Source organism: Geotrypetes seraphini, chromosome 8 (assembly GCF_902459505.1).
Source record: "Geotrypetes seraphini chromosome 8, aGeoSer1.1, whole genome shotgun sequence".
NCBI lineage: Eukaryota > Metazoa > Chordata > Amphibia > Gymnophiona > Dermophiidae > Geotrypetes > Geotrypetes seraphini.
In genome coordinates this window covers 191,439,664-191,463,082 of record NC_047091.1, presented here as the reverse complement: position 1 = coordinate 191,463,082, position 23,419 = coordinate 191,439,664, and the positions used below count along the sequence as shown (strand labels likewise).

The 23,419-nt window shown below is 46.9% G+C and overlaps 1 protein-coding gene across 4 annotated transcripts in view; it reads left to right on the top strand.

Moving 5' to 3' along the window:
- The window catches only part of CCDC117 (coiled-coil domain containing 117), a 49,999-nt gene that overhangs the window by 9,066 nt on the left and 17,514 nt on the right, over positions 1–23,419 (top strand). For 2 of the 4 annotated variants that reach the window (XM_033954479.1, XM_033954478.1), the window contains exons 3-4: positions 818–1,045; positions 10,538–10,675. In XM_033954479.1, the coding sequence (XP_033810370.1) occupies positions 818–1,045; positions 10,538–10,675 (366 nt within the window). Of the gene's footprint in view, positions 1–817; positions 1,046–10,537; positions 10,676–10,979; positions 11,087–23,419 lie in introns of all 4 variants that reach the window. The other 2 variants (XR_004540321.1, XM_033954480.1) reach the window with 2 other exon arrangements.

Genomic DNA, 23,419 nt, shown 5'->3' with positions numbered 1-23,419 from the left:
CACATTTCTCACGTGTGTCGCCTCCCCCCAAAAACCCACTTGGCACCTAGTGTCCGCCTTTCTTTCTTTGCTGTAGGAAACAGCAGTTTGATGAAATCTCAGCTGGGCTGGGACACATTGTGATGTCACTGAGCATCTTGAAAGCTGCCCTATCACCACTGCTTGGTGTCTGTACTCCTGGCAGGAAATTAGGCATCATGAAATATTCCCGTCTCTCCTTTTTTTTGCTTTGCTTTCAATTTGTTTTTCTGATTTTGGGGAGCATTTGAGTATTTACCTCAATGTTACAGGTACTGTAGGTAAGAAGGGAGGACATAAATTTGTGTTGTAAGTGTACATATTTTAAAACTTATTTATGGAAGTAGATTTGGGTTCAGGAGACGGTTAAATGTAATAGTGCTTGGATATCGTGTAATGTCTAAGGCAGTGTCTTGCAAACTATCCAAAGCCGCGGCACGCTAAACAGTAGGCTGTGGCTGGAGGGCACCCGGAAGTGTGCGCACGTCGACATACACACATGCAAAGGCCCTGCAGACGAGCCCTGAGCTGCTAGTTGGGGGAGGCACTGGCTGACTGTCTACAGGACGTGCCTCTCTCCGCAAGAGCATCTCACGGTGCACAGGTCTAAGGTTTGCTCACAAGTAAATAGTGTTGACGTGTGCTGAAAAATAGAAAAGTTTGTGTAGCAGAGATAGTAAACAGAAGTGCAAAGTTAGGCCAGTTTTCCTTAATTTGTAAGGGACGTACTGGTTGGGGAGAGGGGAATTAATTCATTGTTTAAGTATTAACTCTTGCACTAACTAAATTCTCTGTCAAGTTCCCCTGTGAGGAAGAAGAGGCTGACTGAAGCACTCTGCTCTTCGCGCCCTGTATCTGAGAGCTGGGATCCTTCCACAAGTCAGAAGATGTTGGGGGAGGTTTTGAACCAGTACAACAGTTGTCCTGCAGAGAGCGTGCTGGAAAGCCCTTTTGAAGAAATGGAAGAGACAGCTTGGGAGCAGCAGTGCGAAGCTGCCCGGAGGAAGCTGAAGGAAATTGAAGATAGGTAGATGGAAGACATGGTTTGCTAGACATCCTTCATTAGTTACTGCTTTCAGAAGTTGTGTGTGTGTTACCCGAAATTTCAATATTTGTCTTCTGTTCCTTGTTTGTTTTCGATATGACTGTTCTCTCTCTGATCTCTTTCTAGCTAAGGTTCCTCTGCATCTATTCCAGACATTTCTAGTAATGTTTTGCCTTCACTAGAAGTCTACTCCATGAATCAGATGTCTTTCTGTGAAATTTCCTGTTATCCCAGGACAAGCAGGCAGATATTCTCTACATGTGGGTGACATCATCCATGGAGCCCCGACGCGGACAGCTTTTCAAGCAAACTTGATTGAAGATTTCAAGTTTGCTGGTGCTGCTCCACGCATGTGTGTGCCTTCCCGGTCCACTAGAGGGCGCATCCCCTCCTCGTGGTCTTCAGTTCTTAGTTTTCCGTGGAGCCAGAAAGCCCTGCTGTTTTTTCTCTCTGTGTTTAGTGCCTTTCCCAGCACCGCGGTTTCTTTGGGTTTTTTCTTGGGAGTCGCTGTGCGTTTTTTTCTTTTTTGTTTTTGTTGTTTTGTGTATTACCGATCGTAGTTCAGCATCCGGGGGCTCCTGGTTTACCGCAGCCGTGTTTCTCTATGTCCCGGCCCCTTACCGGGTTTAAAAAGTGCACCCAGTGCGGTCGGCTTCTGTCTATTACCGACCCGCATCGTTGGTGCATTTTGTGCCTAGGGGCGGATCATCCTACCGATTCTTGCCCCCGGTGTGCCACTTTCCAGAAACACGCCCTGCGTTGTCGACGGGCCCGCATGGCTGAGTTGTTTGCTGTGGAGCAGGCCCTGGTTTTGGCCCCAGCCCTGGTCTCGGCCTCGACGTCAGCCCCGACCTAGATGTTGCCCTCGAAGACCTCAGCCCCAACTAAGCAGGCCTCGGCCTCGAAGAGCTGCGCCTCGACCTCAAGGGCGTCAGCGTTGGCTAAGTCCCCTTTTCTTTCTTCAGGGTCTGCGCTGGCGAGGAAGTCAACCTCGGAGTCTCCGGCTGTCCATGATGGGAGTGCTCTTCCTCCGGCCTCGTCGAAACAGTCTAAGCCCTCCAAGCGTGCTTCCACCTCAAGGGAATACTCATCCTCGGTCGCCCTCGGTGGAATGCACTGCTGCGCCTGACTTGCCCGCTGTGGTTTCGGCGCCGGGGTTCCAGGATATGCTTCAGGCCTTGATATCCTCAGAGCTTTCCTCGGCGTTGACTAACTTGACTCCGGCCTCGACCTCGCGAGCGATGGACCAGCCTGAGCGTCGCGTCAAGGCCAGGTGCGCCGGTTGAGGTGTCTTTCCTCTTCAGATTCTTCGCCTTAGACCTCGAGGCTTTCCTCGCCTTCAGGCCGCCCAAAGTCGAAGCGCCGGTCGGAGCGTGCCCCATCTCGCCGCTTGGCGAAGCGACCCCGGGACTCCCCTCCGAGGCGAGGCTGGTCCCCGGGCACTCGCTCTATCGAGGTTCTCCGGGCCTCAGAGTTACATAAGAACATAAGAAGTTGCCTCCGCTGAGGCAGACCAGAGGTCCATCTCGCCCAGCGGTCCGCTCCCACGGCGGCCCATCAGGCCTATTGCCTGAGCAGTGGTCCCTGACTATTTCTATAACCTACCTCTACTCCTATAACCTACCTCTACTCCTATCTGTACCCCTCAATCCCTTTGTCCTCTAGGAACCTATCCAAACCTTCTTTGAAGCCCTGTAACGTGCTCCTGCCTACCACAGCCTCCGGAAGCGCGTTCCATGTATCCACCACCCTCTGGGTGAAAAAGAACTTCCTAGTGTTTGTTCTAAACCTGTCCCCTTTCAATTTCTCCGAGTGCCCCCTTGTACTTGTGGTTCCCCATAATTTGAAAAATCTGTCCCTATCTACTTTTTCTATGCCCTTCAGGATCTTGAAGGTTTCTATCATGTCTCCTCTAAGTCTCTGCTTCTCCAGGGAGAACAGCCCCAACTTTTTTGTTCAAGTCGCCGCTCCGGGAGGCCCCGGTTTCGGGTAGGTCCCCTTCTTTTTCCCGAGGCATCTCTCCTCGGCGGCAGGGGGCCTCGGTGCCTCGGTCCCCAGGGTCCTCGCTTCGGGTGTCCTCAAGGCGCCGGCGGTCCTCGATCACGCCGCATTCCTTTAGTGGAGCGTCCTGGGGCTGGGGGACACTGATCTGTCTCCGCATTACTCTAGGGAGGCTTCTCCGTCCTTCTCGGCGGCACCTCGGTCTCGTTCGACCACCCCCCGTGAGGGTCAGTCGGATAGTCGTCCCTCCTCTTTCACGAAGTTTGTGCAGGACATGGGGAAGGCGCTCCACCTCGACCTCCAGTCTGACTCCAAGTACACAAAGGAGTTCTTGGAGGAGTTGGACCAGCCTTGTCCTCCTCGGGAGTCCCTGCGGCTTCCTTTGAATCCGGTGCTGCGCGGGGGCGGGGTTTTTACTCCCGGTACTTCCTGGTCCCCAAAAAGACCAGGGACCTCCGGCCTATCCTGGACCTCAGGAAGCTGAACAAATTTCTTGTTCGGGAGAAGTTCCGGATGCTCTCGCTTCCCGTTCTGTATCCCTTGCTGGACGAGGGGAACTGGTTATGTTCCCTCGATCTGAAGGAAGCTTACACTCACGTTCTGGTGCATCCAGCTTGTCACCGGTTCCTTCGCTTTCAGGTGGGGGACCTGCATCTTCAATACAGGGTCCTCCCGTTCGGGCTGGCTTCCTCCCCACGAGTCTTCACGAAGTGTCTCGTGGTGGTGGCTGCGGCCCCAGGGTCTCCAAGTCTTCCCGTACCTCGATGACTGGCTGATCAAAGCCCCGTCGAGGGAGGGGGTTATTTCAGCGACCCGTCGGACTATTATATTCCTTCAGAGTCTGGGGTTCGAGGTAAACTTCCCAAAGTCCCAGTATCCCTCTCAGTCTCTACAGTTCATCGGGGCCGTGCTGGACACGGTTCGCCTCCAGTCGTTCCTGCCTCCCTCTCGGTAGGCCACGCTCGTGCAGCTGAGCCGGCAGGTTTCCCTGCGGGCTTCGGTCTCAGCCAAGCAGATGATGGTCCTCTTGGGGCACATGGCCTCCACCGTGCATGTCACGCCGTTTGCGAGGCTGCATCTGAGGGTCCCTCAGAGGACTCTGGCCTCTCAGTGGCGACAGGATCGGGATCCCGCTTTTCATCTCATTGCGGTGACTCCTTCCTTAACACGCTCGCTCCGTTGGTGGACCAACTCTTGCAATCTTTCCAGAGGGTTGCTCTTTCTCGCTCCTCTGCATCACAAGGTCCTGATGACGGACTCCTCGGCGTATACTTGGGGGGCACATCTCGACGGGCTGCATACGCAGGGCCTTTGGTAGAGTGTGGACCGTCGATGCCACATCAACTTGTTGAAGTTTCGGGCCATTTACAATGCCATGGTGGCCTTCCGCCATTTGCTTCGGGATCAGGTTGTCCTGGTACGCACGGACAACCAGGTGGCAATGTATTACGTAAACAAGCAGGGGGGTACGGGTTCCCTGTCTCTCTGCAAGGAGGCCCTTCGCCTTTGGAATTGGGTGTTCCACCACAACATCTTTCTTCGTGCGGTCTACATCCAGGGCGAACACAACTGCCTGGCGGACAAGTTAAGTCACCTCCTGCAGCCGCACAAATGGTCTCTCCATTTCCAGACTCTGCGTCAGGTGTTTCTTCGGTGGGGGACTCCGCAGATAGATCTCTTCGCCTCGCCCCTCAATCACAAGTTGCCTCTTTTCTGCTCCAGGGTGTTCTCCCCGATGCGTTCCTCTTGGATTGGACGGGCAGGTTCCTGTATACGTTTCCTCCCTTTCCGTTGATTCTGAGGACGCTTGTCCATCTCAAGTTGACCCACGCCACCATGATTCTGATCGCTCCTCGGTGGCCTCGACAGCCGTGGTTTTCCCTGCTTTTTCAACTCAGTATCAGGGATCCTCTGCTTCTGCCTGTGTTTTTTTCTCTGCTGTCTTAGAGTCGGGGTTCGCTGTTGCATCCCAATCTGCAGTCTCTGCATCTGACGGCTTGGTTCCTTTCCACCTGACTCCTTCCCTTGAGTTGTCCCAGGCGGTGAGGAATGTTTTGGAAGCTTCTAGGAAAGCTTCCACTAGACAGTGTTATGCCCAGAAGTGGACTAGATTCACCACGTGGTGTGCTTCGAATCGGGTGGAACCCTCATCTGCTTCTTTATCATCGGTTTTGGATTATTTGCTGCATTTGTCTAGGTCTGGCCTCAAGACCAATTCTGTTTGTGTACATCTTAGTGCGATTGCCGCCTTCCATCGGCAGCTTGATGGGAAGTCACTTTCTGTCCACCCCTTGGTTTCTCGTTTCATGCGGGGTCTCTTGAATGTTCATCCTCCTTTCAAGCCTCCCCCTGTGGTTTGGGATCTCAATGTGGTTCTCGCTCAATTGATGAAACCCCCTTTTGAGCCCGTGGATAAAGCTCATCTGAAGTTCCTTACTTGGAAGGTGATCTTCCTGCTTGCCCTCACGTCTGCTCGCAGGGTTAGTGAGCTGTAGGCTTTGGTTGCGGACCCACCTTTTACTGTTTTTCTTCATGACAAGGTGGTTCTACGCACTCATCCCAAGTTCTTGCCTAAGGTGGTGTCCGATTTTCAACTTAATCAGTCCATTGTCCTTCCGGTGTTCTTCCCTAAGCCACATTCTCATCCTGGCGAGGTGGTGCTTCACACTCTTGATTGTAAACGGACATTGGCTTTCTATCTCCAACGATCCCAGTCTCATCGGAAGGTTCCTCAACTTTTCTTGTCTTTTGATCCTAATCGGTTGGGATGTCCTGTTTCCAAGCGCACCTTGTCCAACTGGTTGGCTGCTTGTATTTCCTTCTGCTACGCTCAGGCTGGTCTCTCGCTGCATGGTCGGGTCACGGGACATAAAGTCCGAGCGATGGCGGCTTCTGTCACTTTCCTCAGGTCCACGCCAATTGAGGAGATCTGCAAGGCTGCCACTTGGTCTTCGGTTCATACCTTCACCTCACACTACTGTCTGGATACTTTGTCCAGGAGCGACAGCCGGTTTGGCCAGTCGGTTTTGCATAATCTGTTTTCCTAAATTGCCAACTTCCCTCCGTCCCTTTTTTGGCTAGCTTGGAGGTCACCCACATGTACAGAATATGCTGCCTGCTTGTCCTGGGATAAAGCACAGTTACTTACCGTAACAGGTGTTATCCAGGGACAGCAGGCAGATATTTTCGCAACCCTCCCACCTCCCTGAGGTTGGCTTCTTTGCTAGCTATCTGAACTGAAGACCACGAGGAGGGGATGCGCCCTCTAGTCGAGCGGGAAGGCACGCACATGCGTGGTGCAGCACCAGCAAACTTGAAATCTTCAATCAAGTTTGCTTGAAAAGCTGTCTGCGTCGGGGCTCCATGGATAACGTCACCCACATGTAGAGAATATCTGTCTGCTGTCCCTGGATAACACCTGTTACGGTAAGTAACTGTGCTTTCCTCTTCAGCCTTATACATTGTTCTGCAACTTTGCCATATAAATATGTTCCTTTTGCTATGGGTTTTGTTTTATTTATCGCTTGATTCCAGATCATTCCTTCCCTTCTCCCTCAAATCCTAATAAAGCGACAGTATTTTCTGACATACCAAATGGAGCCAAACACTGTCGCATCGAGGTGAATGAGCAGAAAGAAAAGCTAGTACTATGTAGGATTGCATGAATTTTATTCTCCATCAGTTTCTCACAAATACAACTTCTGGCTTACTCAAACTGGACTGTATACAGCAATAGCCTGGGTAGCCATGCGCCGGTTGGCGTGGCTGCGCACCCTCGATATGGACCCAAACCTTCAGAAACGCCTTGCGGACCTGCCTTGCGTGGGGTCCGAATTATTCGATGAATCCCTGGAGGCGGCGACCAAACGGCTCTTGGAACAGGAGCGCTCGTTAGCCTCCTTGGTCCGTCCGAAGCCTCGAGCCACGCCTCAGAAACCTTTCCGGCCTCCCCCGAGGAGGTACCCTCAAAAGTCGACTCCGGCTTTTTCTAGGCCACCGCCTCGGCGCCCCCCTAGGCAGGGCAGAGGGGGACAAGCCAAAACTCCACCGCAGGGTCCTGCCAAGCCCGCACCGTCCTTTTGACGGGGGAAGGGTCAGGTGCTCTCCAGAGGATCCAGAGATGTGTCTTCTTATCTATAGTCCAAACACCACCACCACTATTGATCATTGCTGTAGTGCTGCTAGACTTAGCGTAGCCCAGCAAACACTAATCCTGATAGCCGTTGCTGGTTTCTCTTCTTGATATTGTTAGAACTGGTTTTGACAAAGGTAGATTTTGCTTTTTTTACTTACATTAGACCTATCATCTGTATTTGACATGAGAGATCATTCTATAATGATTCATCCATTGAAATCTGTTGGTCTGAATGAAGATGATCTAAAATGGTCAAATGCTTTTCTTCCTTTGAAATGAAAGATTCAGATTGTTTCAGAGACTTTGATATTTCTACGTTTGTCTGCGGTGCCATTTTTCTTTGACCATTGTGGAGACTTTTTTAAAAAATTGTTTGGGTTTACTGTAGCAAATTTATGCTGAGGCCATCCAGCTTTTGGAAAATATTGGAAGTATCCTTACAGGATACTTTTGAGGTACTGATTGTCTATCGTCGATTAGCCAAGGGATAAAAGCTAATAGCAAAGACGCAGACTCCATTTCTTTCTGTGATGACGATCTGCTATTTTTACATTAGGGAATGATACAATTCATATAGGGCTCCTTTTACGAAGCCACGTTAGCGGGTTTAACGCATGTAACTTTTCATCACGCACTAACCCCACTCTGGCCGAAAAACTACCGCCTACTCAGGAGGCAGTAGCGGCTAACGTGTCCGGCGGTTTAGCGCGCTCTTATGCGTGTTAAACCACTAACGCACCTTCGTAAAAGGAGCCCATAGAGTTTAAAGTCTGTAATTTAGGAGTTATTTTGGATTTCTTGCTTTTTCTAAAATTTCATGTGCAGAAAATTATCAAGGAAGGTTGAGATGTACTTGAGTTATTACCCCTCCCCCCGTGTCTATAATTGCAATAGTCTTCTCGTAGGATTATCTAAGAACTAGAGTTCTGGTGGGAAGTTCTTGTTTTACTCATATAATGAAACACCTTCACTGGCTTCTCATTGAGCAAAGGATATAAAATAAGAGATACCGTATCTCTGCTTTTTAAGTCTTAACCAGTTGACTTTGTGACTTATTGCAGCAGGGCCACGTCTGTAGCAACTGGTAAGAAATTTGAGATCAGAGAAGAAGGTCCCATCTTTTTGCATTGTGGGATCAGAGGCATTCTGCTCTGCTGTATTTAAAATAATTGGTCTTCATCTTTGGAACTCTTTGTTTCTTAGTTAGAGAGGGATTCAGAGCTTGGATCTTTTAAAAAAGAAATTGAAACCATGCTTATTTATTCAGGCATATGGCAGAGGTTTGATACAGATACAGGCAATCCCCAGGTTAAGAATGAGTTCCGTTTTTTTAAAACCGTTCTTAAGTTGAATTTGTATGTAACTTGGATCCTGTACAGTACACAGTCTATAGAAATACTAAACATTAAAGAAACAGTCCTCAAAATAAAGTACTGTGGTTTACACTTTCATCCATCCCACTGTTCCCTCTCCCTCTCCACCATATCCAACATTTCTACCTCATTTTGTCTTCCCCATGCATCTGTACCTCACACCTGTCCCACCACCTTGTGTCCCACTTTCCCCCTCCCTCCCTCTCCACCTTCACCACCACCAACATTTCTCCCTCTCATTTCTGTCTTCCCCATGCATCTGTACCTCACGCCTGTCCCATCACCACGTCCAATATTTCTTTCTCCCTCCCTATGCCCAACAATTCACCTATTTCTTAATTTCCCCATGTGCACTGTCTCTTTCCCTCTCACTCAGAAACCCATGCCCAACAATTCTCCCTTCTTTGTCAAACTCTATTCCGATACAGCTTCACTGATGGGTAATAGCTCATCATGACCAGCAGGTGGAGACTGAGACCAAACTTTTTGTTATAGTACATAATAGCTGTCCCTCCCTCTATCAACCAGCCTTCTCTCAGTCTCCAGCAGGTGTTGGTCTTGTTGAGCTGTACCCATCTCCCCTGGTTAGGGTTGTTGGAATTTGTTTAGGGCTCCTTGTCCCTGTTCTGGTGCCAGACTGAGCTTGGAGGGGCCCTGTTTAGGGGTCCGTCCGACCTCGGGAGTGTCACACTCGATGGGTCACGAGTTGAGTCCCTTCCTCCCCCTCCCCAAAATTTTGTAGAAATGCCTCAGCTGTAAGCCTTGCCACCGATACAGGCAAGGAATATAGCTTTGAGAGCCAGAGGAGTCTGTTCTGGAAAAAAATACCCCTGAGGCAGTGCCGGTCTAAAGGGAGCTTCCCTTGTCTGATGTTGTATTTTTTTTTGTATTAACCGGCACCTTATTTCTAGCTGGGTCATGTATTGCGCAATGAGCACTTTCACCAGGAGAAAGTGCTCCAGATGCGAGGCACTCACGGCCGGCCTATACAAGCACTGTGCAGGCCGCCATGAAGGGGAAACTTTGTCGGTATTGGGTGCCGGCGTCCAGACTTCCCCATTTGGGATGGGTATTAGAACCATTTGCTGTCTTTATTGGGGGTGTCCTCCAGAATATCTTGGATAGGCATGAATAATTCAGATCTTAGTTTGAGGCCTCGTCTTGTTTCTTAGGCATGTTTAATGCCCAAATATTTCTGTCTTGCTTCATTGGCTCAAAGAAGGGTTTCCTGATATGATGAAATGGAAGTGTCAAATGCATGACTTAAGCACATGGGGTGGAGGGAAAGCGAACAAAAAGAAAATTTTGTACAAATTGGGAGCCTTCCTTGAATTCTCCGAAATGCAATTTTTTTTTTTTTTTATAATTCTTTATTCATTTTTACATCTTATAACAAGTGTGTCAGAAAACAACATTTGAACACATACAATATCACTTGATTGTCTATCATAATCAATTTTTAATATTTCAGCAGAGTAAATGAAAATTTGGTAGACTTGGGGGGAGGGATGTTTCATAATAAGGTATAATCAAATTTTTATTTGGGGGAGGGGCTGAGACAGGAGGGACTTTTTCAGAAGCTGTATTATGTCCTCAGAGAAATTTGGGATCTTATGTGCTGCTAGCTTTTCCTCTGCTTATTTATCCCTTCTTTTACAAAGCCCAATAGCGCTTGCCGATGCTGTAAATGCTCTTGACACCCATAGGGATTGAATGGGCACTGGAGCAATTGCTGTGTGGCTTTGTAAAAGAGACCCTAGTTTAGCAATTAATACAAAGGGCAATGGAACTCTCTCTGTGGTGTGGGACTCGACTAATATTTTTTTACTCTTTGTATATCAGACTTAGCTTCTGGTCATGGTATATTTCACTGAATTAAAGAAGCACTTGCAAAGTTCTGGGAACAGTTCCCCTCTGGCCATCCAGAATATCTCTCACAATTTCTAAAATTAATTTTGTGTTCAGATTAATTGATGAAGATGAAGTGGTTGAAGCCGATCACACTGTTTCCAGACTGCCCACTCTGGTTCTCTCCGATGCACTGAAAAATGGCCTGAAAAGGGAACTTCATGAAGATCTAACTAAGAAAATAGTGGAATGCATGTAAGTAGGGGCTTAATTTCAGTGACCTGGTTCCTGCTTCTAGGGCCTAAAGGGTGGGGGATACTAAGACACAATTTTTATATCAGACATAGCTAATTTCTTCAGGAGACTACAGAGTCAAATCGAGGGAGAACATTAGATGTGTGGTGTATTTAGGTTTTAGCAAAGCCTTTGATACAGTTTTGCATAACATAGTATATAGTAAATGACAGCAGATAAAGACCTGAATGGTCCATCCAGTCTTCCATTATAAATACATGTTTAAATTAAATTGTCTTTTTTCTTTGATATTTCTGGGCCATAGACCATAAAGTCCACCCACTACTGTCCTTAGGTTCCAACTACTGGAGTTGACGTCGAAGCTGACTCAGCTCATCCAACCATCTTGTCATTTGCTGGGCAGACTTTACGGTATGTATCCTCAATGTCCTCATGTTCCAGGTTACTGGAGTTCCCATTAATCTCCTCCCTAGCCCATCCTATACTGAGTTGCAATATATGGAACACAAACCATGGAAGCCTGTCCAGTATCAGACTTAGTTCTTCAATATACACCATTCATTTTCTAATTAGAGATCTTCTGTTTTTATCCCAGTGGTGTGCCGAATGATTCAGTTCTCGGGCCTGTTCTTTTTAACATTTTTGTCAGTGATATTGTTGAAGTGCTGTCTGGTAGGGTTTGACTGCAGATGATGCCAAAATCTGCAGTAGAGTAGACACACCTGATAGTGTGGATATCATGAGGAAGGACCTAGTGAAGCTTGAAGAATGGTCTGGAATTTGGCAGCTAAGATTTAATGTTAAAAAATGCTGGATCTGAAACCTGAATATTTAATTTATTTTTTTAGCCTGTCCTCTGAAAGGAGCTCTAAACGGATTACAAGTCAGCAGGCACACAGTGTATCTAATGTACCTGGGGCAGTGGAGCATTAAATGACTTGCCCAGGGTCATAAGGAGCAGTGCTGGGTTTTGAATCCACAACTAAACTAAACCTTAAGTTTATATACTGCATCCTCTCCATAATTATAGAGCTCGGCACGGTTTACAAGAGCTTAATATAGGAAGGAATAACAAATTGTGTTTGGAGGTTGAGTACAGGGGGGAGGAGAGTATTACATTTTTGTGAAAAGCCTAGTTTTCAGGTGTGGAATAGTTGGAAGGAGCCCTGATTCTGTAGTGGGGCAGTAAGATTATTCCAAAGCCCTGTGATTCTGAAGGAGAGATTTTCCCGCATAGAGGATACCTTTTAGTGAGGGGAAGGATAGTTTAAGTTTTTGGGTGGGCCTGATAGTGTCAGGGTGCTGAGGCTGTAGCTCTCCAAGACTAGATTTTTATTTTTCTCTTCAGCTCACCTTCCTCTTCCCCCAGTTTCTATTTCTGAGAATATCCTCCATCTCTCCTCAGCTGATAAAGAATGGGGTAATTTTTGACTCCTCTCTCTTTCTCTGCACATATATCCAAGAGACTCTCATTTCTTTTCTTTAAGATCACCTTTTCCCTTCCTTTCTCAGCACGCTGTAAAAACCCAAATGCACTCACACATCACCCCCTGCTTAGGTTACTGCAACTTGCTCTTCACAGCTCTTCCACTAAACCAGTGGTCTCAAACTCAAACCCTTTGCAGGGCCACATTTTGGATTTGTAGGTACTTGGAGGGCCTCAGAAAAAAAAATAGTTCATGTCTTATTAAAGAAATTACAATTTTGCATGAGGTAAAACTCTTTATCCCAGGACAAGCAGGCAGCTATTCTCACAAGTGGGTGACATCATCCGACGGAGCCTCGATGCGGACGCCTCACAAGCAGACTTGCTTGAAGAAACTCGAAGTTTCGAGTGCCTTCCCGCCCAGCGCAGTGCGCGTCTCCTCAGTTCTTACTTTTCCGTGGAGCCGAGAAGTCCATCTTCGACCCTCTGCGTGAAGTCTTTTCACTTGTGCTTTCTTCAGTCCACGGTTTTGTGTTCTTTTTCTACAGAATCACCATTTTATTCTTTTCTTAAAAAAAAAAAAAAAAATTTCTTCAGTTTGTTCGACCGGGCAGGCCTCGTGGCCGCAGCCCCGCGGCTTCGATCTTGCGGCGGCGCTTTTTCGGCCTATGTCCCGGCCTGCAACAGGTTTTAAAAAGTGTTCCAAGTGCCAGCGCGCGATTTCCCTCACGGACCCTCATCGACGCTGTCTTCAGTGTCTTGGGCCTCAACATCTCCCGAAATCGTGCCGGCCTTGCTCAACACTTAAGTCTCGTGATTTCAAGCAGCTCTTCAGCATGGAGTCTTCGATGGAGCTTTCGACCTCGAAGGGTGCTTCGTCCTCGACCTCATCCGAAGCTCTTCCGGCTTCCACAGCTTCTACTCTGAGCCTCATCAAACTTGCCTCGTTTGTCCCGGCTCTGTCTTTGACGCCTGCTGCAATGCCTTCCTCTGTCTCTTCAGGTCAGATAGGGCAGCAGCCCATACCCCCGGTGGAGCTTAAAGTGCCTAAGGCTTCTAAGACCAAGCACTCTCACACTGCCTTGAGGGAACACGAGGCCCGTGCAGGTGGTCCTGTTGGAGATGCGGATCCATCCATGCCAGCTTCTTTCCCGACCTTGTTAGAGAAGCAATTCATTCAGCTCTTTACTACCATGGGGTCGAAGCTTCTCTCACAAATCCAGCCTGGGCATACCGAGGTCTCCCGCGAGGTCGGGCCACCTCCTATGTCTCTTTGCAGGGAGCAGAGTCTCTGCGAGTGTCTGGTCTGGCATCTAGGCATGAACAGCAAGGAGCAGATTCTTTGCCAATGCCTCCGTTGGAACCTTCACACTCGAAGCAAGGAGCAGAGTCTTTGCGAGTGCATCGAGGTTCCTCCTCTCAGCCTCCACTGCTTCGTTCCACAGCCTCCAGCCCTATCCATTCTCTGGGGGCTTCGACTGGGACACGTTCTCCTCGATCATCGAGGCCTGCTTCGAGACACACCTCTCATCACTGATCGAGGCATTCTTCGAAGCATTCATCCAGGCATGCCTCGCCTCATCGGAAGCAGCCTTTTCTTCAATTTTCTCCACCGACTTCATCGACCCTTCTGCTTCCGGAGCTCGAAGACCCGGTGGGTTCCTTTTCTCCATCCAGATCTCCTTCTTCGGTGGACCAAGCTGCCTCGACGTCCTCGAGTCCTTCTTGAGGCCATGCTCTAGCAGATCAGCTGTCTTTTTCCTCTTTTCTGCGTCAAATGGCGGTTGACTTGGATATTCAACTTGATACTGGCTCGAAGTTCTCCAAGGAATATCTCGAGACCAAGCATCTCCCTCAACCTTCGGCTGAATCTCTCAAACTTCCTCTTCATAAGCTTTTGGATCAGACCTTTGTCCGCTGTCTGAAAACTCCTTATTCCATTCCAGCTGTTTCTGGCAAATTGGATTCTAGATACAGGACAGTTCATCATAAGGGGTTTGACAATACTCAACTGTCTCATCAGTCCTTTCTGGTTGAATCTTCTTTGAAAAGATCTCACCCTTCTCAGGTGTATGCCACTGTTCTTCCAGGAAGAGAAGGTAAAACGATGGACAGATTTGGTCGTTGCATCTACCAGAATTCGATGATGACCTCCAGAGTCCTCAACTATAATTTTCATGTCATCACCTATTTTGAGTTCTTTCTATCCATTCTTCCAAAGTTCTTGCCTTACCTGGACTCTCATATGCACTTTGAGTTTCAAGAAGTCCTTGCATCCTTGTCACAACTCCGACTGCAGCTTTTTCAGTCGTCCTATGATGTTTTTGAGCTCTCTGCTCGAGCTACTACTTGCTCTGTGGCCATGCGATGTCTGGCCTGGCTCCGTACTATCGACATGGATCCAAACTTGCAGGACCGGCTGGCGAATGTTCCTTGTGCAGGCAATGACCTCTTTGACGAGTCTATAGAGGCAGCCACCAAGAAGCTCTCGGACCATGAAAAGTCTTTCGCTTCCATCCTCAAGCCGAAGCCAGCTCCTATTCGTCCTACACGCCCTCCTCAAATTTATCAGCGGCGTTTCTCTCCAAAGCAGGCTCCTTCTACTCGTCAGCCTGTCAAGAGGCAGCATCCCCAGAAGCAGCAAAAGCCTCAGCCACCTGTGGTACCTAAGGCTCCTCAGCCTTTTTGACTGTCTAGAATGGAGCATAGCCTCAGTCGTTCTGCCATTTCCTGTTTTCCCCCTATCGGAGGTTGTCTCCATCATTTTTACCACCGATGGATGACGGTTACTACTGACCTCTGGGTACTTTCCATCATCAGAGAGGGATACTCTCTTCAATTCCATCAAGTTCCTCCGGAACATCCTCCAAGAGAGTATCCTTCCAATCCCTCCCAGACCGCCCTTCTTCTTCAGGAAGCTCAAGCTCTCCTTCAGCTTCGAGCTATCGAGCCAGTTCCTCTGGCTCAGCAGAACAAGGGTTTTTACTCCCAGTACTTCCTTGTTCCAAAGAAGACGGGCGATCTGTGACCTATTTTGGATCTCAGGGTGTTCAACAAATTCCTAGTCAGAGAAAAATTTCGCATGTTGACCCTGGCATCTCTTTATCCCCTCCTCGAGCAGAACGACTGGTTATGCTCTTTGGATCTCAAGGAGGCCTACACACACATTCCCATCCATCCGGCCTCCCATCAGTACCTCAGATTTCAGGTGGGAAATCTACATTTTCAATACAGAGTACTTTCTTTCGGTCTGGCCTCCTCACCCAGAGTCTTCACCAAGTGCCTCGTTGTGGTGGCCGCTGCCCTCAGGAACCATGGTCTTCAAGTATTTCCATACCTCGACGACTGGCTCATCAAAGACTCCACGTCTCAAGGAGTCGTCGTAGCGACCCAACAGACTATCTGGTTCCTGCAAAGTCTGGGATTCGAAATCAACTTTCCCAAATCCCATCTTCAGCCGTCTCAGACTCTTCAATTCATCGGGGCCGTTCTGGACACGATCCAACTCAGAGCATTCCTTCCTCAACAACGTCTGGAAGCTCTTCTCCAGCTTTGTCCTCTCGCCCTTCCATTTCGGCGAGACACATGAATGGTTCTTCTGAGTCATATGGCTTCCACAGTACACATGACTCCTTTTGCCAGACTTCACCTCAGAATTCCTCAGTGGACCCTGGCATCTCAATGGATGCAGGTTTCCAACCCTCTGACTCGACACATCCAGGTCACTCCTGCTCTGACACAGTCTCTTCGCTGGTGGATGCTCTCTTCCAATCTATCCAGAGGCTTACTTTTTCACATGCCCCCCCATCAAAAGATTCTCATGACCGATTCTTCAACTTACCCGTGGGGAGCTCATCTAGATGGTCTCCGTACTCAAGGCTATTGGACCAGTACAGATCGTCAGTGTCACATCAATCTACTGGAACTCGGGGTGATTTTCAATGCTCTCAATGCTTTTCAGCATTTACTTCACGACCGTGTAGTCCTCATTCGAACGGACAATCAGGTCGAAATGTATTATGTCAACAAACAAGGCGGCACGGGATCTGCCTCCCTCTGTCAGGAAGCTCTGAAAGTTTGGGATTGGGCGATTTGCCACAACACCTTCCTCAAAGCTGTCTACATTCAGGGGGCGGACAATGCCTTAGCGGACAACTTGAGTCGTCTTCTACAGCCTCACGAATGGACTCTCTATTCCACGCCCCTTCATCACATCTTCTCTCAGTGGGGAATGCCTCAGATAGACCTCTTTGCAGCTTCCCACAACTACAAACTGCCTCAGTTCTGCTCCAGGATCTACACTCCTCATCGCCTTGAGGCAGATGCTTTTCTTCTGGACTGGACGAATCTCTTTCTATATGCGTTTCATCCATTCCCTCTCATTCAAAAGACGCTGGTCAAGCTGAAGACCGACCATGCCACTATGATTCTGGTTGCTCCTCAGTGGCCCAGACAACCCTGGTACTCCCTTCTCATTCAACTTAGCAGCAGGGAGCCATACCTTCTACCAGTTTTTCCCTCTCTGCTTACACAGCATCAGGGATCTCTGCTTCATCCCAACCTGCAGTCTCTACACCTGACAGCTTGGTTCCTCTCAACATAACTCCTCTCCAGTTTTCTCAATCTGTAAGAGATGTTTTGGAAGCTTCACGAAAACCTACTACTAGACAATGCTATCACCAAAAATGGACTAGATTTTCTACTTGGTGTTTTTCTCATCATAAGGAGCCTCAACATTCCTCCTTATCTTCAGTTTTGGACTATCTGTTGCACCTTTCTCATTCTGGCCTCAAGTCTACATCGATACGAGTCCATCTGAGTGCAATTGCTGCTTTCCATCAGCCTATTGAAGGGAAATCTCTCTCTGCTCATCCTGTGGTTTCCAGATTCATGAAAGGACTTTTCAGTGTCAAACCTCCTCTCAAACCGCCTCCTGTGGTTTGGGTCCTCAATCTTGTTCATGCTCAGCTGATGAAACTTCCATTTGAACCAATGGACAAAGCTCATCTGAAGTATCTCACTTGGAAAGTGGTATTTCTCATTGGCCTCACTTCCGCTAGACGAGTCAGTGAGCTCCAAGCATTAGTTGCAGATCCATCATAACAAGGTGGTTCTTTGCACTCATCCGAAATTCCTTCCTAAAGTGGTCTCTGAATTTCATCTCAACCAATCTATTGTTCTTCCAGTGTTTTTTCCAAAGCCTCATTCTCATCCTGGAGAATCAGCTCTTCATACTCTGGACTATAAACGTGCTTTGGCTTTCTATTTGGAACACATCAAACCACACAGAACTGCTCCTCAACTTTTTATCTCCTTTGATCCGAACAAGTTGGGACATCCTATTTCTAAGCGTACCATCTCCAATTGGATGGCGGCTTGTATCTCTTTCTGCTATGCCCAGGCTGGATTACCCCTCCATAGTAAAGTCACAGCCCATAAGATCAGAGCAATGGCAGCTTCTGTAGCTTTTCTCAGATCTATACCTATTGAGGAAATTTGTAGAGCTGCAACTTGGTCCTTGGTTCATACCTTCACTTCTCACTATTGTCTGGATACTTTCTCCAGATGGGATGGACAGTTTGGCCACACTGTATTGCAAAATTTATTCTCCTAAGTTGCCAACTCTCCCACCATCCCATTTTGGTTAGCTTGGAGGTCACCCACTTGTGAGAATACCTGCCTGCTTGTCCTGGGATAAAGCACAGTTACGTACCGTAACAGTTGTTATCCAGGGACAGCAGGCAGCTATTCTCACATCCCACCCACCTCCCCGGGATGGCTTCTCTGCTAGCTATCTGAACTGAGGAGACGCACCCTGTGCTGGGCGGGAAGGTGCATGCGCAGTGCGGGCGACTCGAAACTTCGAGTTTCTTCAAGCAAGTCTGTTTGTGAGGCGTCCGCATCGAGGCTCCGTCGGATGACGTCACCCACTTGTGAGAATAGTTGCCTGCTGTCCCTGGATAACAACTGTTACGGTAACTGTGCTTTGTAGTTTATAAATCTTTCCTTTTGGCTAAGTCTTAATAATAATATTGTCATTTATAGCTAAAAAGACACATGATCAAGAAACTGTTTGATTTTACTTTTGTAATTATGAGAAACATACCGAGGGCCTCAAAATAGTACCTGGCAGGCCGCATTTGGCCTTTGGGCCACAAGTTTGAGACCATTGCACTAAACTATCTCTCCCCCCCCTCAAAGGATAAAACAGTCCAGGAATAAATGGATCACAGTAGGGTCAGATACAGTGTGACACAGAAACATCCACCCTCACAATTGTTGTACAGAGTTCTTTTGCTCCATTAGAACATTGCAATGCTCAAGAATAAAGAATTGAGATGTAACTGTTGCTAGTGAAAGTAATTGAAGGAGAAAAGCACTCCCAAAGCTCAAAGCAGAAGATGATTGCTGTTGGGGGATTCCATCATTGGAGGCATTAACCCTGGAACCCAAGTCAAGGAGCGTAAAATAGTGACCACACGGATCACGACGTTCCTACTGAGCCACTGGAATCGACTGCCCCCACAGATCAGATCCCTTGAAGGACTCCTCAACTTTAGGAAAGTAATAAAAACTTACCTCTTTCCCTAACTCCCCTGGCCATGACCAATTGAAGGATCAGATAAATTTGTCCAATAAGTGGGTTTTTAGTGATTTTCTAAATGAATGGTATGTTGGCGCGTTCAGGATTAGGTCGCTTAAAGTGTTCCAAATCCCTGCTTGAAAGGAGAGGGTCCTGTTGAGGAATCTTTTGAATTTGCATCCTTTGGGAGAAAGAAATGCGAGAAAGGTGAAGTTGTCCTGTAGGGTGAGGTGTTTCAGGAGGTAGGTGGGTGCGGTGCCGAGGAGGGTCTTGAAGCAAAGGCATCCCAATTTGAAGATTATTCTGGCCAGTGAAGTTTCTTGTAGTATAGGGTGATGTGGTTGGATTTTTTCAAGTCAAAGATTGGATGGATGTGTTCTGGTTGAGTCTGTTTGTTGATGGATTTTTTGTGAGATCCTAGGTAGATTATGTTGCAGTACAGTGACCTCAGGACTAGAGACTGGACCAACAGTCTGAATGATGTGAAATCGAAGTATGGTTTTAGTGTGTGTAGTTTCCATAATAAGTGGAAGCATTTTTTGACTAGGATGTTGGTATGGGCTTCGAGTGTCCATTGCTGATCTAGGGTAATTCTTAGGATTTTGATGGTAGGGTTAATTGGGAAGTCTGTTCCATTTAGGTTGATAGCCATTTCTGTTGGTGTGTTTGTTGGGGAGGCCATAAATATCTTGGTCTTTTCCGAGTTTTGCATTAGTTTGGAGTTTGTTGACCATTATTCTACGTGGTTGATGACTGATGAGATGAAGTGTCTGGTTTCGGTTGACAGTGTAGAGATGGGGACGATGATCGTGATGTCATCCGCGTAGATGGATGATTGGAGGTTCAGTAAGAATTCTAAAGCTGCTGTTATCCATTTGGGAACAAATGACCTAAGCTCCGATATCCCAGTTGTGGCGCAGAAAACTTCTCAGGAACTGGGGCTCAGAAGTACTTCCTAAATATGAAAAAGGAGAGGAAAACATACTAAACACTGAGATCTTCAATAGGTAGCTCAGAACCTGGTGTCATCAAGAAGACTTTAGGTACATAGCGGGGTGGGGAAATACATGGAAAAACAAGAGACTATATTGTAATGATGGGCTGCAGGTAAAAGAATCCTTGCTGAGAAAGTCAGGCAATATGTTTAAACTAGAAGGTGGGGGGTGGGGCATATGAATGCAGGATCTCCAGCAAAAGACAGGAGGTGACGATAGTAAAGATAGCAAGGTACACAACAATATTAGCAAGGCAACAGGAAGTGAGATGAGACAAGAAATAAAATTGCCCCTGGAAAGCAAACTCTGGTAGTCTAGGCAACAAAAATCATGATCCACAAGCCCTGATGTTAGAGGCAGACTTGGATGTTGTAGAGATCAGAGATTGGTTCAGTGATTCCCATGGATGGGACACTAACAAGTAAAGTGAAGTCCTGGATTTCAAACGAGTGGACTTTAGTAAAATGGCGGCATTTCTGAAAGAGCTAATAGCATGAGAGGACATAATAGGGCCTAGGGAATGGAATTATCTTCTTGAGTGTATTCAACGGCAGCAGAATATGCAGAACTTTAAAAACCTGTTGAAGCGGGATCTTTTCTGCCAGACATAATATAAGATTTGAGACTATGTTATTAATGAAAATGATAAGGTGCTGGTCGCCTATGTATTTTATGGTTTGCATTTTTGGTTTTGTCATGTGGGAGTATTTCTTGTTGATGGTGTATGTATTTTTGATGAAATGTTGTAGTTCTGTATGTAAGTTTGTAACCCGCCCTGGGTAAAAGTAGAAAAAGCGCTCCAAACAGAAAGGAGCAATAAAAATGGCTGCCAACCTTCCTATGTGTGGAAAATAAAAGAGAAAAAGGAAACCGATATGGCAGAGAAAATAAAGACAAAAGAGTTGGTGTTTGTGAAATATAAAAATGTTCAAGAGGAGCACAAAAGAGAAAATGAAAGAAGCCAAGAGAGAGACGTCTGGTGGAAACACAAGTGGAAGAGCAAATGGCTAGAGATATAAAAAAGGGAGATGAAAAATGGAATTGTGAGACTGGAACTGCTATGTGGAGAGTGATGAAGAAAAAGCAAACATCCTAAACCACAGGTCAAACACACGGCCCTGACACTGCACTCTCTAGGAACATCCTGGAGTCTCAATTCCCCCACCTACCATCTCCTTGCTGCTGAAATTTAAAATCTTTGGGAAGCCGATGCAAAGCCAGTCTCCTGCCTTCGGCCTGCTCTGGAAGTGTTCTTTCTGCAGCGTCCTGCCTATGTGGGAAGGAGAAGTGCTGCAGAAAAACCACTTCTGGGGCAGACTGATGGTGGGAGGCTGGCTTTTCGTCAGCTGCCTGAAGATTTTAAATTTCTGCGGCGGGAAGGTGGTAGATGGGGGAGTCAGGAAATGGGGACTGTCATGCTGTAGGATCCAGCTGAGAGGGGAGGGCTGGGGTTGGGAATGAGGAAAGGATGGGCTGCGGAGGCAGGGGGGTTGGGAAAGCAGGAAGGACAGAGGCTGCACGGGGGTTAGAGAGGGAAAGAGAGATATTGCTGGTGGGTGAAGGAAGAGAAAAAGAAAATTCTTGGACATAGATGTGTGGAGTGGGAGGTAAAGAGAGATGGTATACATGGGAAAGGGAGAATTGTTGGACATGATAGTGGTAGAGAGGAGGGAGGGAGGAGAGATGACTCAAGGAAGGGAGAGAGATCAGATTCTGGAGAAGGGTGATGTAAGGAGGGAAGAGAGAGATGTCAGACCACTGGAATGGGAAGGAGAGAGAGATGCTAGACAACGGAAGGGAAGGAGGGGGGAGAGAGATGCCAGGCCACAGAAAGGAGAGAAATGTTAGACCTTGGGAAGAGAGAGGGAAGAAGAGAAAGATGCCAGACCATGGGAATGGAGAAAGATTCCAGGCTATGGGAAGGAGAGGAGAAATATGCCAGACCATATGAGGGGGGGGGGGGAAGGAGGAAGACAGAGTTGTCTGACCATGGGAGAGGGATCAAATGATGCACAGGGATGGAGGTGAAGGGGAGACAGAGGGAGGAGATGGTGCACAGCAATGGGTGCAGCAGGGAAGAGATAAGAAGAAATGCTTATGGATAGATGGGAATAGGGGAGAAGAAAGAGGGAGGAGATGGTACACATGGATAGATGGGAAGGGAAGACATGGAAAAGTAGATAGATTTTGAGAAGAAAGCAGAAAAATGGAAGAAAGTTGAATGATAAAAGTTAGTGCTAAAGACAGATGTATGTAGTAATATCGGAACACTGCCCAAAAAATTACCTAAACGAAGCTATACATATGTAAAGATCAGTTCAGAGACATGGAGGAGCTTTTTCACCTCACCACCCAATCATTGCTGAATCTTTCATACTTTAAAGTAATAGTGCCAAATTCATACCAAATAAATATTAGAAAACAAAAAATTTTGCTTAACTTAAAACTTGGTTTCTTGGTTTAAGTTAAGCAAAATTTTTTGTTTTCTAATATTTATTTGGTATGAATTTGGCACAAATTTGGCACTATTTATTGCTTTAAAGTATGAAAGATTCAGCAATGATTGGGTGGTGAGATGAAAAAGCCCCTCCATGTCTCTGAGCTGATCTTTACATATGTGTAGCTTCATTTGAGAAATTTTTAGGGCAGTGTTCCGATATTACCGGTACTATATACAAAGTTTTTCATTGCCTGTCTTCTTCTTGAGGTATCTATACTCCTTCACCCTGAATCTTTTTTGACTAAAGACGGATGTATGGCAGAAAGTGAAGGAGAGAAAAACAGCAAATGGATAAGGTGGCCCTGGATACAGAGTTAAGAGCACAGACAGGACTTGCAGCCAGAGATTGGGGAAGGTGGTTTGAAAACCAAAATCACTAGGTAACAAAGGTAGGGGAAATGATTTTATTTTCAATCTAGTGATTGAATTGTGTCAGTTTTGAGAATTTATCTCTGCTGTCTATATTTTGCACTGTTCAGGAAGAAATGCATTTGTTTCCTTTCCTCTGGGGTTGTTCTGCATGCAGAGTTTTGCATCTTAGGGTTTGTTTGTATATATTAGTACTTTTAGTTTGTGGTCCTGTATTTGCATAGGGGTTATCTGTGTTCTGGTAGGAATGAATGCCGAGAAGCATACAGTGTGCTTTGTGTAGTTTAATTTTGTGGTTAACCATTATGTGTTGTTAATAAGATTATATTGTGTGTATATATGAAAAATGAATGGGAAAAATGGTATTAGAATTAGTACTATTATGGGGGAGAAGTCTGGGAGCGGAGCTTTTGAGCCCCCCTCCCAGACAAAAGTGTTCCACTGCCTCTGCCTAGAATGACTATTTGAATAAAGTTGGGATTAAGTATGGTAAAGGGAAGGGAATTTGATAAAACTAGAGGACATAAATTGAGGTTGAGGGGTTGTAGGCTTAATAGGAAATTCTCATGGATGCCTGGAATGCCCTCCCGAGGGAGATGGTGGTGAAGAAAAGCGTGGGATGAACACAGAGGATCTCTAATTAGAACTTTCATGGTCTGAATCCCGCAAAGGAGATGCTTTGGACCTTTAATGGCAACACCAGTAGTTGGAACCTAAGGACATTACTGGGTGGACTTATAAGGTCTATGGCTCAAAGGAAACAAAGAAAAAAAGACCATTTAATCATGAAATTGTAATGCGTGGGATTACAGGGCAGACTGGATGGCCCATTCTAAACAAAAATTCCTAATCCCTTATTTGTCTTGATTTG